Consider the following 19600-nt stretch of genomic DNA (forward strand, 5'->3'; position numbering starts at 1 on the left):
TTTCTAGGCAGAGTTGGATTAATGTTCATCCTGAAAAGAGATTATAGTAGGTCTGATGCTTACAGTAAACACGTATTAAGCAGATCATTTATGTTCAACATATGAATTGAGAGTCCTAAAGAATATGTGATTTATCATATGGCTGGGGGAAGGAGAGAATTAACCTATTCCCTAACTGTGCTGGTGAGATGCTGTGGGTTCTGAAAGGGCATAGAGACTGTGTGTTCTTTAAAGAGACAATCAGGAATTTCAGTTGTCATTGTCCAGTACCATGCCTGACCTATGAAAAGTGTCCTTCTCTAACATGAATGTCCTAGAAACTGACTCTGCCTGCCTCATTAGTAGGTGATTTGACTCCTGCTGAAAGTAATAGGGTACTGTGCATGGGGCAGAACTGTGCATCCACACTTTGTACAGTTACAGCACATGACTGGCAGTGTCTGCCCTTTATCTCAGAATGCTGGGGGGTAGGTAGGAGGTGGGTTCTGCTTGGCCTTATTGTGATTTTAGTCTGATTTTTTACCACTCACCTACCTTAGGAATGCTGAGCTCATCGTTAGAATCAGTCTTTGAATCATTTGTAGAGTGTGTTTCTTGCCATTAACACTTTCAGAAGACAATGCGTTTTCTACATGGATTTTACTTCAAACACTGAACTATCATTTCCTCATGATATAAAACAACAGTACACTGTAAAGGGCACATCACTTCTGTACAGTTCTTTCGTACAATGTCATAACCTCAGTCTAGTCATGAGAAAACATCAGACAACCCAAGCTGAGGGTCATTTTACACAGTAAGTGACAACTATGCTCCAAAAGCAGCATGCCCATGTTGTGTGCAAAGTAGAAAATACCAATGGCCAAAGCCCCTTAATCTTGCCACCCAGAAATAATAACCACTAATATCTTCAAGTATATCAGACCTTTTCCTCTGCATTTATATCCCCATAGTTTTTTAGGAAAATGGTATTATGTGGTTGTGCCTGTGGTCATTTTCTGTTTTATTATTCATTTAAAAATTATATTGTGAAACAAAATTAAATAAATAAAATTATATTGTGAACAAATTTCTCTGGAAAGTAAATGTTGGTGGGCTCCGAGGTGAATGTCATGCATCTCCACCTCTTGCCTGTGGATATAGGTTCAGGGTGACAACCTTCACAGCTTTCACTTCATGTCATTGCTTCTCGACCCCCTTTTACTGTGATGTCCACAGACATCAACTCAGGCCCTTGGAGTTAGGCAGTGGCTTCACGTAAGGCTTTCACTCCTCATCTTCATGAGCTACGTTCATTCATGGAACTTTCACGATTTGCTCAAATGTGCCTCACTTGCTGGGTTTGAGGCTGAGAAGTTTCTAGAATAGATTTTCACACTCGGTGGACCAGTAGAAAGGAATATGGTGTAGTCTACTCAGTGCTGTCCCTTGGCCCTTTTAAGTTCTGTCCATCAAAAAGCAGGTCTCCCCTCAGCAGGTATATAAAGGATGATTTCAGTCTCCACACATCCACTGCAGGGCCTACTTATCTAACCCGGAACAGTTCTGAGATAGCGTACGGTGCCTTCACACAATGTGTCACACTTGGTGACAAAGTCTGCGATCTTGATGTTAAGAATCTGTGTTAACCAGCTTTCTGTCTCTGAGAAAATCAAATTAAAGGAGGAAAATTTATGTGGACTTGTGCCTTTTGAGGCTTCAGTCTGTGTTCAGCTGGCTCCATTACTGTGGGCCTGTGCAAGGCAGAACATCATGGCAGACAGTATGTGATGAAGCAGAGCTGCTCACTTAGTGGAGGCTGACAAGCAGAAAGAGGGAAAAAGAGAGAGGGAAGAAGCTGGGAACAAGATATACCCCTCAAGGACACACCCCCAGTGACCTCCTTCCTTCAGCTGATTCTCACCTTGTTTCTACTGCCTCCTACTAGCACCACCAACTGGAAACCAGGCATTCAATGAATAAGATTTGGGGGGGTGGGGCATGTTTCATATTCAGACTGTAACAGCATCCAAAAGCAGTGTTTCTGCCTTTAGTTTCCCATGAACAACACCTTTCCAGAGGCAGTACTACACTACATGTAAGACACCATCTAGTAGATTTTGCATTGGATCTTCATTCTGCCATGTTCTTCCACTCAATAACTGAACACCCCTCTTCTACTATCATACGCCATGACACAGTGAAGTGTTTCTTCAGTTTCCATCACTTCAAATAATTTGATGGTCTTGGGTAGTTATTGGATTTTTTAATTTTTAATTTTTTATTTTTAGGTGGACACAATATCTTTATTTTTTGCAGAATAGTCTCTAGAGACTGGTCAAGTTCTACTGATTCTTCTTAATGGTCTTCATGGCCAACTCTTTCCTAATCAGAATGTGCTGGGCCAACCTCATCTTTACAAAGATATCCTTGCCAGTGTCTCAAGGAGCCAGTTTTTACAATATAAGTCTCCTCCTCAGCAGATATGGCAAAGAAGTCCTACTGCATGGTGTACTTACTGCTGAGTTAAGGGAAGAGGTGACTCAGAACCATCTTAAAGTTAAAAAAACCCAGCAAGAAGCTTGATCCAAATCATCTCAAAAGAAAATCAATTCCAAAGCCCACTTGAAAAACATAGTTCTACAAAAGGCCAAACAATAATGAATTAAATTTACAAAATAAAAGAATGAGAATAAATGAGAAAATAAAAACAATCAAAAAGAAAATGATTTTATATAAAGTCTGTAACTTTATATTAAGTCTCAAAGTCAGGTAGTGTAAGTCTTCCCACTTCCTTCTTCTTCCATATTCTATTGACTGTTCTGGGTGTTTTGACTCTCCACCAACATGGAATCATCTTGTTGATATTCACAAGAAAAGGAAAAGAAATAAAAGGAATAAGTGAAAAAAATAAAAGAAAATAAACATTAATAATAAACAATATAGACAGTTCACAATTGGAAGAAACTACATTTTTGGTGAAAGTCCCTCAGATTGTGGAAAACAAGCATTCTGAGCTAGAAAGGTACAAAAAGCTCAACTCAACTAGCAACTTATATCAGAGCTTGGAATTCCATTGCAAGGGCTCCTTATGAGGTCAGAGCAAAAAATGGACCATCAAGGATAGAGATGATTCACAGTGGTTTCCTCTCTCTTTAGTTTCCAGAACTCTTTTTAAAAGAAATTACCGAGGACTCCAAAGAACTTTTTACTTATGTGGGTTATAGCCATTAATATTTACCTTATTAAAAACTAAAACCTATTAGGATGCTTTGATGACCCTTTAATATCTAGTTTGAAAAGCTATAGTCATATTTGGGTTTTAAAGAGCTCATAATATCTATAATTAAAATAATCAATTCCTTTCTCTTTAAGTTCTGAGTGCTTGGTCTCAAAATGATGCCAACCATTTAACTTTTAGTATTATATCTAAAAGAAAAGAAAATCACCAAACCTAAGACCACCTACATTTTCTTTTATTATCTTCTAGGATTTTTATAGTTTTGCTTTTAACAGTTGTATTTCTGCTCCATTTTTACTTCATTTTTATAAAGATATAAAAACTGTGTCTAGATTCATAGTTTCACATATAGATATCCATTTGTTATAGCATTTATTGAAAAGACTACACTTTCTTTATTGAATTGCCTCTGCTACTTTGATTGCAGATTTGATTATTGATTATTTTTAATGAGTTTATGTCTGGGTTCCCTGCTCTGTTCTGTATTTATTTATATGTTGTTAATTAATACCACAGTCATGATTCCTATAACTTTATATTAAACCTTGAAGTCACGTAGTATAAGTCTTCCCACTTCCTTCTTCTTCCATATTCTATTGGCTGTTCTAGGTGTTTTGACTCTCTACCCACATGGAATCATCTTGTTGATATTCACAAGAAAACCTGCTAGGGTTTCAATTGACAGTGCATTGACTGTGTAGATCAAATTGGGAAGAACTGATATCTTGACAATATTGAGTCTTCCTATCCACAAACATTGACTTCTTTTTTTTTTTTTTTTTTGAACATTGACCTCTTATAATTTACTTAGATGTTCTTGTTTTTATTCTCATCAGAGTTTTTGTTCTCTTTGTATAGATTTTATACATGTTTTATTAGATTTATACCTAAGTATAAATTTCATAGTGGATTAACAAAATACCACTTCTTTTTGTTCTGGTGTGATAGAACTGTGTTTTAATTTAAATACCAGTTGTTTATTAATGGTATATAAAAAAGCAATTTTGACTTTTGTATATTAATCTTACACTGTATTCTGTGTTCTGACTATAAGAGCTTATTAGTTTCAGGATTTTTGTTGTTATTACTGACTCTGAGATTTTCTACATCAACTATCATGTAATTTGTGAACAAAGGCAGTATTATTTTTCTTCCAAGTCTGTCTGCCTTTTAATTTTTCATTTTTTATCTTACTGAATTACCTAGGACTTCCAGAATTAGGTTGAACAGGAATAGTGAGAAGGACATCTTTGTCTTGTTTCTGATCTTGATAGTAAAGCTTCTAATTTCTCTCCAATTATGTTTATGCTGTTGATGTAGTGGATTACAGAAATGGAATTTTGAGTGTTGAGCCAACCTTGAATACCTGGAATAAATTCCACTTGCTTGTGGTGTGTAACTCTTTTTTATACATATTGAATTCAACTGGCTATTATTGTGTTGATGATTTTTGCCTCTATGTTTTTTGAAAGTTATTAATTTTCCTTTCTAATAATGCTTGTTTTCAAATATTTGTCTGGTTCTGGTATTAGACTACTTATCTGTTGTCTGGAAGAGATTGTAGAAAAAGGTAACTTTCTTCCTTAAATGATTATTGGCATTCACCAGTGAGATTATCTGGATCTGGTATTTTCTGTTCCCGGAAATAAACTATTAATTGAGTTTCTTTATTAGATACATTCATATTCATATCTGTTTGTCCTTGTGTAAGCACTGGGAAATCCTCCATAAGGCTAGGCCCTAGTCCTTTTGGTTTTGGTTTTGATTTTCTCTCTCATGTTAGTCCTTGCTCTGTGTGCAGCAATTGTCAGTTACCTTCCAAGGATTTCTACCAGCTGATGTCTCCAGCAGCAGCTTCTGTCCTTAGTCAGCTGTGATTCTCTGTATCCATCTAGCTTTCAGGGCCACAGTTCACCTATGACATCAATTCTCCTAATGATGTAAGAGTTCTTGAATTTGAGCTTGTTTAGTTTAATTCTTCTGAAAATGGAGGTGATATCTTCTAACCTTATTACATGCAGGGCCCAGAAACTTGGGTGAGCCCCAAGTTGAGATTTTATGGCAGTGTTTCCCCCCCCTTTACATGTTTGATAACTGGTTAGTAATTCATTAATGACCAATAAGAATAATAAAAATCACACTCTGTGAACACATCCAAATTTGCATGTTCTTTCTCAAACAATACACCTTTATTAAAAATCTGTGATTTGCAAGGTGCTGAATTGGGACTTTTGAATTCAAAGAGTTGTAAAAGGATAGGTCTTGATTGAAATTCAAGACCCTTATCCATCTCAGAGAGCAGTTCTTCAATTGCTCCAGTCCTCCAAATGCTGCTGTCATTGTAGCCTTAGATGTTTAACCACTTTCATTTATACAAATACTCCAAATAATTGTGTGTGAAATTTCTATCCCGTGTGGGGTATGAACACCAAGGTCCCCTCTCATACCCACAAGATTTTTTTAAAATTTATTTATTTTGTAGTTAGTTAGTTTAATTAGTTTTCAGAACTGGGATTGAACCCAAGGGTCCTCCACAATTGGTTTGTATTCCTAATTATTTTAATTTTTTCTGAGGCTGGCCTCATGCTTGCTATCTTCTTGCCTCAACCTCCCAGTCACTGGATTACAGGTGTGCACCACCCCCACAAGATTATTTATAAAGTGAATGAAGAGCTGTTGTTTTCTGGCTCCATGTTCTGTTGAATTCTCTGCCTTCTCTGTTTTGCCTTTTGGATGTACAATCTTTGCCCTGTCCAACCACCCAATAAAGTCCTTCTGGTAGACACTGCCTTAATTCCTCTACATTTTTGACTATCATTGACAGAAGCTCTGTGTGTAGCATACTTTTAGTGAGTGACTTGAGATGAAAAGGCCATGTGGCTTTCAGGCCAGTGAACAACTTGTCAAGAGTTGAAGAATGGTGAGTTCTAGTCCTGTGAGCTCCCTGTTAGCACCATCTCTGTTCTTCTCAGAGTCCCAGCTTGTCATGAATCAGCTGCATGATTTTGTCCCCTGCCCTTCCAGTTTCTTTCTTCTTTCTTTTTCCCCTTGATGCCCCAAACCCTGGTTTCCTGTAACTTTATTTCTCCGTAACTGAACTAAAATTTCTCTTTGAGCTCATATTTTGGTGATGAAAGGAAATACCAAATATTTTCAGTGAGAGTAGTTCAGTCACTTCTACTTAAAAATGCCTAGAAGAACAATATGCAATCGCCATTAGCCATGTTTTTTAACCTATGTATTTACCTACAGAAGCAGCATAAAGATGAATTTCAAATATCATGAGAAACCAAGTATTTAGCATGGGTCCACACTTTTAAATTTTAATCTCCTTTTTTTTTTTTTTAACCAAAAGGACATGTCTTAAACATCATTTGTATTTTGTAGTCATTCTGTGTATTTACGGTCTTCTCCAATTTTTACTCCCAGATAAATTTGAACTGTACTTGATAGTTCGCATAAACTCATAGATGTGTCCTACCATGTCCATGGAAGAAATTGCAAGTCCTGATGTAAAGGTATATTCGTAGAATTTAGGGTTGAGAACATTGATAAGCTCTAATTTGCATAATTTATTTGATGTGTCCTTGTAATTCCTTAAATACAATTAGAAGATTGAGGAAGTCTGTTTTGTTTGAGTGAGATTGAGAGAAGGTATGGGCCATAGATTTTTTTTTTTTAACCTACCATTACCGTATAGCCTGTTTCTTTAAAGTTTTGAGATTTGATGATCCACAACAAGAAGTAAGACTGTATCCTCACTCAGCAGTGGATAGTGTTCTATTTTCAAAGTTATAGAGCATGAGGGAGACAAATAGCAGTATTTGCACTTTGCCATGTGTCAACAGCCTTTCTGGGTCATTATGTGATGTCTTCCCTCCCTACATAAATTTTACAAATATACTGATGAAGACAGATTTTTGTAATCTGTCTTCAATGGGTCATAAGTTGAACTAGCAATATATTTTTTTCCTGAAACTAAGCATTGCTGTGACATGGTATTTAATAGTGTTCAGCTTACTGCTGCCAAAATAAACACAGCTGTAAGAAATGATGACCCTCTCATCTTTGCAACAATAAAATGGCTTTCTAATGTGCTTCCCTAACTCTGAAAATTAATATTCCCTTGGATTTCTGAGCCCCATCCTCTTCCACTACGAAAACTCCATGAAGAATATGGCTTTTGACTGACTGACAGAATAGAAGATGTCATTAGTTGCAATAAATTAGAATATGAAAAAAAGCCCTTTCTAAATTGTAGTCATAACGCAACATTCAAGCAACCTTCCACCAGACACAGTAAAAGTAAACCAAGGAAAAGAGTTAATACTTTGAAAAGAAGTTTTGTGAAGTAGATGACTCACAAATTCAAAAGGGTCATAGACAGATAGCACATGGATATGACAGTTTCCAGCATGTGGATTCTGCTGTCTAATCAGATAATCTTTGAATATAAAATTTTACAATGTTTTTTTGATTTTCTTATATTTTCCAAAAAAGCAAGTCTTTATTGCTAAAGGCTATATTTGAGAAAATAATAGGAAAAACACTATGATGAATAACACCTACATTTCTATGCAATGTTTCTTATTTTCCTGCTTCTCACTACATGTATTGAAACAACAGCATGTTTTTTAAAATTATCATGGAGATAAATTGCTTTTAAAAGAAGAAAGCAGGATCTTTTCTTGATTTCTATCACAACTGTGATAGATTTTAATTTTTCTCCCTGAAACAGCTGACATTTATTTTTTAAGCTTAATTCTGCCATGTTGGGTTGTGGGAAAATTAAAGCTTCTGATAGGGTTAATCCAGCTCCTTAAAAGTCCATGCTAGTATGATCATAATCTTGGTCTTTGATGAGATCTGAGCTAGTAATATCTTGTGATTAATCAAAATGGGTTGCATGTACCATAAGTCATCTCACAGATGGACTAGAGAATCAGAGTTCTGAATATTTGTTTTAATCCCTTCTAGGATAAAAAAAAATAGCATTTTTGTTTGTTTTGTTTTGTTTTGTTTTGATTTTACTTTCAATCAGATTTGGTTCACCAAATAAATGACTAGGAAGAAATTTCAAAGTGCAGGTTTGCTAGGATCATAGATTAAAAAAGAAGAAACTTGTAGTTTAATTCATATTATTTTAATGAACACTTCATATGATTAAAAAAGCACATTAGTGAAATTTAACAATTGTATTCACTTGCAGTTTCAATTTAAAAAGCTTCATAAAAGAATATGTCAAATATATATGTTATGGAAATAATTTTGAGGTTTTCATTGTTCTCAATAGCATAAAATACTTTTCAAGATTATTATGTGTCTCTCTTCTGATTCTGCGATTTCAATCTAATTGACATCTGATGACAAAGAGTGCTACTTTGGCAACTAAATACCCACATCTCACACCCAGCGCACAGCAAGAGCTCTCAGATTCAAGGGGTGGTGCAATTTATTAGACGTGTCTGTCAGTTCAGGCAGGGAACTGTTTGATTTTTTTTTTTTTTTTTTTTTTTTTTTTTGCCAGGTTCACAGGTTAACTGACTAATGTTCCTGGAGGTCTAGAGTGTAGCCTTGGGGTTCAAGACTTACATCCCCGTACACCCACTGCTATTGAGTAGCTTCATGACTTCAGCCAAATTTGTTGAACTCTCAGATTGAAATCCCTTATTTACAAAAAAAAAAAAAAAAGAAAAAAGAAAAAAGAAAAAGAAAGAAAGTGCACTAAATCCCTCCATCTAGTTCAGAACTTTTTGATCAATCAAATCAGTGAAGTATCTCACAATAAATACTTAAATATCACTTGTTCTTACTAAAGAACACACCATATTTGGTGTGTTAAGTGCATGCAAGTGGTTTGAGAAACTTCAAATCCTATAACACATCATCCCCTAAACCATTATGTATAAGAATATAATTGAAAATTTCTTCTGGTTAAAACAACTCATATTCTATATTTGTGGAAAGACCTAAATGCCTCCGCACAGGTTAGGATTTAGAATGAGGTGTGTTTAGTTTGAAGGGGTCCACACTTATAAACATGTTGTGCATGTGATTCTGCAATCTGTACTTGGGGTAAAAAAGGGAGTTCATAACTCACTTGAAGCTAATGTATGCTAATGTATGAAATATGATATGTCAAGAGCTTTGTAGGGTTTTGAACAACCAATAAAAAAAAAAAGATCAATATTCAAAACGTATTATTTACTTGATTTCCAACAAGCAGTTTAACCGTATGTTAAATTAAGCCTAGTCCTCAGAAAGCATGTGGTAGGAAACCACAAATGTTAGTCAAAACTAAATTTGGGGCTTATTAAGTTCATCAGACAGCATTTATAACATGACTTATGAAAGACCAAAAAGTAAGCAGTTGACCATTTGTTTTTCAGCCTTATACAAACTGACAATTTATTCCTATAAATTACATAAAACATTTGATTTGGTTTCCTAGAGATCCTCTTAGTCTCAGATTCTTTAAGTCTACAAGTTCCTACTTATAATTATGGAAAGTTTAATATGAAATACAGAAAACAGATTGTGATTTACTTGTCAAACAGTCGTTCAGGCCTTGAAGACAAAATTTTTCAAACTTGCTTAATAAAAGTTGTGAATTAAACTGCCTACCCCAGAGCCACATGTACTGGGGGAGATCAATAAACACATGGATGATTATATAAGAATCATTGAAGAAGAGAGTTGAAAGAAGATGTGTGATCTATGCAGTACAATTCTAGACTGGACAAGTAATCCATATGTATTAAAATAAGAATGATTTAATTTTCTTTCTTTTTTTCAATTTATAGGAGACCTGGTGAGCCTCCATTGATAAAAGGCTGGCTTCCTTATTTTGGAGTGGCCTTCAACTTACAAAAAGATCCCTTAGGGTACATGAAATTTCTCCAAAAGCAACATGGTGACATATTCACTATTCTCCTTGGAGGTAAAAAGCATTTCCATGATTACCTTGAGTTTGGCTTAATTTCTCATGTTATCTTTAATGACTTTATATTGTTCTGCACAGAAAATATGGAATATTCATATAACATTGTTTTACTGAAGGGCTAATGAAAAATAATACCATGTTTTTGAATATGTTCTTATCGCCTTAAAAGAACAAATTACAGACTCTCTTGTTAGTATCTAGAGAAAACCCACTCTTCTGCCTTCATTCATCATTTTGTTTGGTTTTGGCTTAGATTTAAGAGGTTTTTTTAAAAAAAGAGCTTAAGTGTAACTGTTTATGAATGCCTTTATTTTGAGGAACAGTTTCAGGTTTACAGAAAATTTAGCAGATAACTCAAAGAATTCCCAAATACCCACTCTCTCCCCTGTTTGCACTTTCCCCCATTATTAACATCTTGTATAAGTGTAAACATTCATTGCAACTGATTAGCTAATATTGGTACATTATTTAAAGTTCACTTTTCACATTAGAAACTTCTTCTGTGTTGTTCTTTGGGTTTTTACAAATGCATAATGACATGCATCTACCAGTTTGGTTTTGCTGCTCTAAAAATCCTCGGTGTTCCACATACTCATTCTTCCACCCTTGGATCCCTAGCAAAGAGTAGTCTGGATTATATTTGTCATTTTCATTCTTCTTTAGACATTAATAAAAATATTTACTTTAATAAACAAACAGTAAGATTCCTACACACTCCCAAATCATAGGGTTGAAAAGAGAATTTCAAATGGTCTTAGCCCCTCCTCTTTTGAGATCAAATATTTCTACCTAACAAATCTTTCCAAAATTTTTATGGTTCAAAACAACTGGTCTTGCCTGAGTCACCTGGCTGCTGGGTGGGACTGCAGGGTCCAAGATGGTCTCCTCTCATGCTGCCTGGGCTTCCTTCTTCATGTGATATTTCATCCCCAGGAAAATTTCTTCACCTGCCAGTTAGTGTTTGAAGAGAGCAAGAGGAGAAGCTGCAGGGTATCATGAGGTCTAGGGTATCATGTCACTTCTACCACATTCTGTCACTTAGCACAAGTCAGAGTAGCCCAAATTCAAGGTCAGGGAAATAGACTCTGCCTTCTCCTGGGGGAAACCACAGAGTCACAGTTCACAGGAGCTCCTGTGGAAAGACAGAAAGGAATGACTGTGGCCATCTTTGTGCAGGGTCTTCAGCATCAGTTTATCACCCAGGCTAGCGATTCTATTTCTTTAATTTTAATTTCTATCTATATCCCAAAGACTGATCTCTCCAGACTGACTTACCCACATTTCTTTGCCTTCCACCTTATGGTTGAATATTATCAGAGGAAGGGCAAAAAGAGACTATTTTGGGGCCCCCTCCCTTTTAACTGTTCACTCTCTTTCCTTTCCTTAACTAGATAATTGATAATATCAAGTATAATCTTCCTCAGAGCCCCCATGTACCTATTACAAGTAGCTGTTTCAGAACTCTCCATACCACTTTTCCCCAACTTCAGAGAATGTTCAAGACAATCCCTATCTATCCTGTGGTCCTTTCTTCCTGCCTTCTCTGGACTGCTGCATTGTAATCCATTGCTTTCACACACATATCTCTATTTTTTTTTTCCTTTGGGTTCCTTCTCCTTATAACCATGCTTAAACTTCTCTTATATTCTTCTTCTACTTACTTTCCATTCTATTTTTTTTTCTCTTTTGCATCTAGATATTTTGCATTTGCTGTTTCTAGTTGCTTACCTCCTTCAGCCCTCCTAAACTTAACCCACCCACATTCTGCTGTGCTGAGGTGATTGGTGGGCCCTCATCACTAGACCTCTCTACTTGCATTGACATCACTGATCTCTTTTCCTTCCTGAAACATTCTATTGCTAATTGGCTTCCTCAACACTGGCCCTCTGGTTCCTCCATGGATTCTGAATAGCCCTTATCTATACCATTTCTATGCAGACACCTCCTTCTTAGCCCCATCCCTTATGTCTTCCTCTAACCAGCTTTGAAATTTTATGTTTCCTTCCTAGAGAGCCAGTAATGTCTTCTTCGTATAATTACTTTGCTGAGTATCAGAGGTGACTTTTTTATACATACAGGGACTTCATTTCAGTTCTTCCATTTTAACATAATATTTAGGAAAGAAAGAAAAGGAAGGAAGGAAGGAAGGAAGGAAGGAAGGAAGGAAGGAAGGAAGGATCGATCTTAGCTTTTTTCACTGAAATGGAAATACCTGATACGAATAGCTTAGAGGAGAAAAAGTTTATTTTTGCTCATGATTTCAGAGGATCAGTCCATGGGCAGCAACTCCATTGCTCTGGGCCTGAGGTGAGGCTAAACTTCATGGTGCAAGGGTGTAGTGGAGGAAAGCTGCTCAGCTCATGGTAGCCAGGAAGTAGAGTGAGGTGCCAAAACACAAAAACCAAAAGGCATGCCCCCAGTGACCTACTTCTTCAGCCATGTCCCACCCGCCTCCATTTACCACCTAGTTAGTTCATTTGAATTATTAATTTACCCAATGGATTAAGTCAATGATTAGGTTTCAGTTCTCATAATCTAATCAACTTACCATAGACTATTCTTGCATTAGCATAGGAGCTTTTGGGGACACTTCATATCCAATCCAAACAGTGTTCAACTAAATAACCTCATCAATATGGTTCAGGGTTCAACTAGATAACCTCATCAATATGGTTAAATTTTCCCATGAACAGGATGTCTGAGTTTTATCACAGCTTATTATTTTGCTTGGCAGCTAGCAGGTTTCTTCCATCAATAATTGCATAGACTCAAAGTTCATAAAGAAAGAAATGGGAAAAAAATTCATGCAGACTGGGGTTGTAGCTCAGTGGTAGAAAGCTTGCTTAGCACGTGTGAGGTGAGACACTGGGTTCAATCCCCCGCACCACGTAAAAAATACTAAATAAAGATGTACACGAACTGTATCAATTAAAAAAAAAAATCATGCATCGTAGAAAAAGAGGACTTGTGATATATAACTTAATCTTCACAAGGATCCCTTAGGTCCAATCTCCACCTGTTTCTCCAATCCTGTCCTTTGTTACTGCTTGTCTTGTGCTTAATATACCATTAATATACCATCTTGTTGGGATTTTCTTCCTCACATACTGTGGCCTTTGGGCTTCTGTGTCTTCCCTTGCTACTCTTTCTGCTAGAATTCTGTTCTCACCTGATTGGCACAGACTCATATTTTGAGACCTTAGTCTCATGGTACTTCCTCCTCCAATCCTTTTGTGGCCATCTCACCGTTGGTATCTCTTCTTCAGGGTTCAATTACTCCCAGAATTACTGCTGTCAGAGCATGTAACACATTCTGAATTTATTGCTGATTCGCTTGTCTGTCTCCCTTCATTATAGAGGACTTGTTAGGTCCTCTGTTACCAACATAGAGTCCAGAGCTCAGTGCTGATTGAGTCACAATAAATATTTGATGGGGAAAATTCCTAATACCTTAGAGCTGATGAAAGGAAATGACATAAATCCTAAGACATAGCTGATGCTTTTTTTTTCTTATTTTGTAAGTAAATTTTTGACTTCGTGATGCCAAAAATTGTATCCTTCACTTTTTAAAAAAAATGTTACTGTTACTTTTACAAAGGTAAGTTCATATTTCCAATGAGTAGGTACAAAAAATTACTGAAAACTTCATCTTTCCTTTTGTAAGACATGATATAAATGTTAACTAAGATGATTCAGCAGAAACTTGTGGCAGATTTGAATAACTTTATTCACTTTTCAAAAAACAACCAATTTCTGTTGACACTTGATATCTTAATCTTAAATTCTGAGAAGCTTGCTGAATTTCTAGTGTCTAAATAATTTAAGCATGGTTATATTTTTGAACTCAACAGTAGACAACCACAATTGAATAGGTACCACTGCTTTCCTTTTGCTCTTAGTAGAATTTGAATAAATTCTTGTCGAGAAATCCTGTTAATGTGCATGATTTGAATGATCAGTTTGCCAAGTAGCTCATTTAGAAAATGAAGAACAAAGTCTTCCACCCTTGTCCCATAATGTGATTTCCATGAGTGTACATTCTTGCAGCATGAGCAAATGATTGTCATCCCCAAAAGTCTCAAGGGACATGGATGTCATCTTAATAAAGAAATTAAAAGGTACATCTTTTTATGAGAAACCACGTAAATTCGTGACCTGTCGCAGAAAATAGTTCTCTAATTGATTTTGTGTGGTGGTGCAGCGGAATCATTTTCCCTAGATGTCACCCCAGCGAAGTTCCACTGCACATCATTGTCAACAGCTAGTGAAATCTCCCTAATAAGAAGGAGAGGATGTAAAGGTGGTCATCCTCATAAAATAAAAAGTTGACTCATATTCCATTCTCCCAACTAATACTTTCAGTTTTAGATCTTAAAAAATTTATTAAAGAACTAGCTAAATACAGAGATTAAAAGTTTATAATTGTGGAAAATTTCTTTAAAATTAAACTTTATCTCGTATTTATTTACTGGGCATTTCTATCCCAAGCAGCTAAATAGTTGCTTTGAATTCCCATGGCTATGTAACTATATAGCACCCAATATCAGACATGAAAACATCAAAATTCAATTTATAATGATCCAGATATCAAACTTCCTGTATATAATATATTAGGGTGAATAGCTAGATGTTTTAAAATAGATATATCGATGTTTTTTGAATCTTGCAGCTTTACCCCTCATAGAGGACTAGTCCTGAAGGAAGAGAAAAGACTGTTGAGTTAGTGAAGGGATCATGTACGGGTTATCTAGGAATGCTAGAATTAATATCTAAAACGGCCCCATCAGCTCCGTGAAAGGGCCAAGAATGAAATAATGGGCAAGGAAGATGTCAAAAATCTGCCCTTTCAAATTTAATTTTCAGAAGAATGATTTAATATTGTATTTGGATGGACATGGGCCCCATTTGGACATTTATATTTCAGACAAACTCTGAAATTCTTTAAATCAATATTTCATATCAACTGCTGACAGCATTCTCTTCTCTTTTGAAAACATGGCAAAGGATATTCCTTCTACCTTATGATCTCTGTGAACTAGGCAACATGCCTGTTGACACTTGGCATTCATTTACATAAAATCACACTGGAGCAGAAGTTAATTTTGCTCCGAGAATACATAGCCTTCAAAATAACTTTCAGAAGATTTCCTTTGTTAGGAAATTTAAATTCATTTTATGAATGTATATGTGTTTTCCTAACTGTCTGATTAAAGATCACAAAGAAACTCTGGTTTTGCATCTCACATTAGCAGATGGTGGACAGATGGTTTAAATTAATATTAATTTTGGAAAACTTAGCTTAAATTGTTTATACTGAAGATTAAAAGTTGGAAAGCCAGTTACCATCTCGAGGGTTATTAGTGCTTCCAAACCCACTTGAAAAGTAAAAATCCAGAAAATCAAAACATCTACTTCTAAAGCAATCTTCATCTCAATCAGAAAGATAGAAGGTGAAAAAGCAGGGCCTTGATGTTGAAGAAAATTAAAATTAGAATGGGGAGAAAGAGGAAAATGCAGATCCTAGGGTGAAAAGAGCCTTGAGAAGATGAGAATTGAGAATTTTATCTGCACATTGATTTAAACTAGTCAGTAATGATTTTTCAAAAGATCTTAATATGAACAATTGCTTTTTTAAAAAATGCATTAATAATTGGTTGCTAAACTGAATCAATTTTTCCACAGGCAACATTTATCTCTTTTATTTGAAATGAGCCTCATATTTTCTTCCCATGGGGGAGAAGGGGCAAAGAAAGAATGTGTCTATTTCTCATGAATTGTAGACAACAAAAACATACATACATCCTCTACATTATGAGGATATATATGTGTGTATGTGTGTGTGTGTGTGTGTATGTGTGTGTGTATTAAATGTAAAGTCTGATTATATTTTTGTCTTTCCACTTAGAGTTAGATGTATGTAGAAATTTGGTAGGAAAAATTTCAAAATAATCTCTAAAAGATTGTGTGTTTTACAAATTAAACCTTTTATATAATCTGAATTTTAGGGAATAATTTTAAATAATCCTATAAGTATTGAGCAAAATTCTTTCACTTAATAAAACCAGAAAAGTATGAATTACCACCTGTGAAAATATACTTTTGTGCCTAAAATTATGATTTTTTGCAAAATTAAAAAAATTGACTTTTTAAAAAGAAATTATTTGTCAGGCAGATGCTGGCAATTTTATTTAATTAAGCCTCCATAGTAAAGCAGGTGTCATAAAGTATGCCCAAATCCAGTTGAGTCCTTTTTGCTCTCCCCAGGGAGGTTGGAAAATTCACTTTGTATAAGGGAGCAGCTTTGATATCTTATGAGAATGAGTAGCCACTTGCAGCTTTACCCTCATTCCTGATTTGGCTTACTTTATTAAATGAATCAAGGGGAAACGAAGTAAACAAAATTCAGGTCATGTGACTAATTTTTAAAGAAATAAATCACAACGCATGTGTTTTCATGTATATTAAAAGCTTAAACTATAAAATTGAAGAACAAGAACACATTTATCCTGTTTCCAGGATTTGGTTGAAAATTATCCCAACACTCTATCCTAAATATCTTGTGTCAAATTGAATTTGATTTCTGTAATGCCATTTGAGTTTCCATAAATAAAAAGTGAGAAGTTCTTCCTCTAAGAAAATGAGGTGGGGTGGTAATGAAGACAATAAATAATTAGAAATTAAAATTTTTCTTTTTTTGTATAGATAGAAAAGGCTTTCCTCACATGTCACTATTAAATACTATCTGTACAGTATTTCTAATTGGAAGGGATATTAAAACAGCACTCTAGGGCTGGGATTGTGGTTCAACAGTAGAGCGCTGGCCTTGCACATGCGAGACCCTGGGTTCGATCTTCAGCACCATGTAAACATAAATAAATAAAATAAAGATATTGTGTTCAACTACAACAAAAAAAATAAATATTAAAAAAAAAACAAACAGCACTCTAGTGAAAAGAGACTAGCACTGCAGGAAGAAAAGCATAGTTCATAGAGCAGAACTTCTTGTCCAGGCTCTGTAACTAAAAATGGCAGCCACTAAAAATGGCAGCACGACCTTGACTCTACCTCTTTTGTCCTTCCTAAGCTTGCTCAACTGATCACTGTAGGGGTTGAGTTAGGAACTCTCCAAGGTCCTTGCCTTTTTTGAGGAACAGACTGTGACAAAACTGTTCCTCAAGGGTACCTCCTTATAAGAATCCCTTGACGACCTTGTCATACATAGAGACTTGTAAGCCTCACTTCCGAGCATTCTGAATCAAAATCTTACAGGAATTGGTATTATTAATAATTATCCCTAGTTTTTTAATCAGATAAATTTTGGCAACACTGATGTGTAGAAAAGATAAATATTATTCCCTCAAGAAACCCTTGCTGAAAACAGGAAGCAAACTGGAACAAATTCCACTTCCTGCTCCCCTTCCACTGTGTTTACACCTCTGCTGTATCACTATCCATCACAACCCAATGCTTTCTTTATATGTTTAGATCTCAAGAGGAAAAGAATATAACCAAATGTCTGGGTCTCAATAAATGTTGTGCATTAATGGATGGATTCTGGTCTGTGATATAGTGCTTATCACAATTCAATATGTGACCTTGAACATGTTCCAAAATCTTAGATGTTTATTTTTAAGTGACCACTGCATATGGTATTTTCATTTATTTGAAACAATAATTAATTATTGAGTATTAATTATTAAGTATAATTATTGTATCTGATCAAACTAAGATAACGTCAGGCATGAAAAAGCTCTGTAGCAAGTTAAATAATCAGTAATTTAATGGTATCTAACCAATTTGTTTTATCATTTGTTTTATTGGGAGTAAATGACAAGTGTTTACATCAAGGGATTATGTGAATAGGGATTAAAGGATATTTAAAATGTTTGGATACTTGAGTTAAAAGTTGGAAATAAGCCAGTGTGGTGATGCATGTCTATAATCCCAGGTATGTGGGAGACTGAGACAGGAGGATCACAAGTTCAAGACCAGCCAGGTGATTTAGTGAGATCCTGTCTCAAAATAAAGAGAGCTGGAGATGCAGCTTGGTGGTAGAGCAGCACTGGGCTCAATTTCCAATACCAATGAATAAATAAATAAATAATAAATTTGGAAGTATGAACTATTATTATGTAAAAGATCACTAAGAATTTAGGATATTTAACGTCAAGCTTTTAGAGTTTTTTTAAATACCATCTTACATTTCATGTAGTAGACCTTTGAATAAAATGAATTCTTATCAAGTTTTTTTGTCTTAACTCGAAGAATCTATTTTTAATTAAAATCTTTTCAAACTTAAGGTATATATTTTTGTTTTGCCACTAAATAAACTTAATTTCTTCTCCTCTTCCACCACCTCCTCCTTTTCCTTTCTTTTTTTTTTTTCTTTTTTTTTTAGGGAACTACATAACATTTATTTTGGACCCTTTCCAGTACCCATTGGTGATAAAAAACCACAAACAATTAAGCTTTGAAATATTTTCTAGAAAACTTTCAGAGAAAGCATTCTCCATCAAGACGTCCATGAGAAATAAAGATCTAACTCATGAGCTTCATGTTGCCTATCAACTTTTGCAAGGCAGATCTTTGGACATACTCTTGGAAAACATGTTGCAGGATCTAAAACAAATGTTTGAGCCCGAACTATTAAAAACCACAAATTGGAACACAGCACAAATGTTAACCTTCTGCCGCTCAATAATATTTGAGGTCACGTTTACAGCCATATATGGAAAAATTCCTGCTGGAGACAAGGAAAAGATTATCAGTGAGCTGAAAGATGATCTTTTTAAATATGATGACAAGTTCACATACTTAATTTCTGACATACCCATTGAGCTTCTAGGAAATGTCAAGGCTCTGCAGAAGAAACTGATAAATTCCCTGACATCAAAAAACTTAGCAAAGACACAAGAAAAGTCAGAAATTGTGCAAAGGAGGCAAGAAATCCTGGAGCAATATTTGGTTCAGGACCTTGAAATAGGAGGTAAGAAACTTCTGAATGATTACTTACCTAAAATAAAATAATTTACAGTAGACCTTTGAAATAAAAAGACAAAATGGCGACCTTGAGATTTTTTATGCTCTTTCTAATTGGCTAATGATAAAATGTTTTACTCTGAAACAACCCTCTGTGATAATTGATTTTTTTTTTTTTTTTTTTTTGCTGAGGTGGTAAAACAAGATACTTAATGATGATAATGAGAAAGAGTATAACTAAGCTGCATTTATTCCTTTTATCTCATCCCCCACCTTCTTGTCCCCCCACCACACACACATTACATTTTAAACTATTCTCATTAAGCAGAAAATTAGACTTCAGAAGCCTATTGGTTCTCATTAGCATGCACTGATCCTTGGCTGGGTCTGTGTCCTAACATCTTTTAATTAGCACACTGCAAATCTAATCAGTGTAATAAACGCTATTAATCTTCCTT

The 19600-nt window shown here is 35.3% G+C and overlaps 1 protein-coding gene across 1 annotated transcript in view; it reads left to right on the forward strand.

The window, feature by feature from the left end:
* Cyp7b1 (cytochrome P450 family 7 subfamily B member 1) overlaps nt 1–19600 on the forward strand; it is a 172639-nt gene that overhangs the window by 134378 nt on the left and 18661 nt on the right. The window contains exons 2-3 of the mRNA XM_076836139.1: nt 10024–10160; nt 18562–19149. Of these exons, the coding sequence (XP_076692254.1) occupies nt 10024–10160; nt 18562–19149 (725 nt within the window). The remainder of the gene's footprint in view (nt 1–10023; nt 10161–18561; nt 19150–19600) is intronic.

Source organism: Callospermophilus lateralis, chromosome 16 (assembly GCF_048772815.1).
Source record: "Callospermophilus lateralis isolate mCalLat2 chromosome 16, mCalLat2.hap1, whole genome shotgun sequence".
Classification (NCBI taxonomy): domain Eukaryota; kingdom Metazoa; phylum Chordata; class Mammalia; order Rodentia; family Sciuridae; genus Callospermophilus; species Callospermophilus lateralis.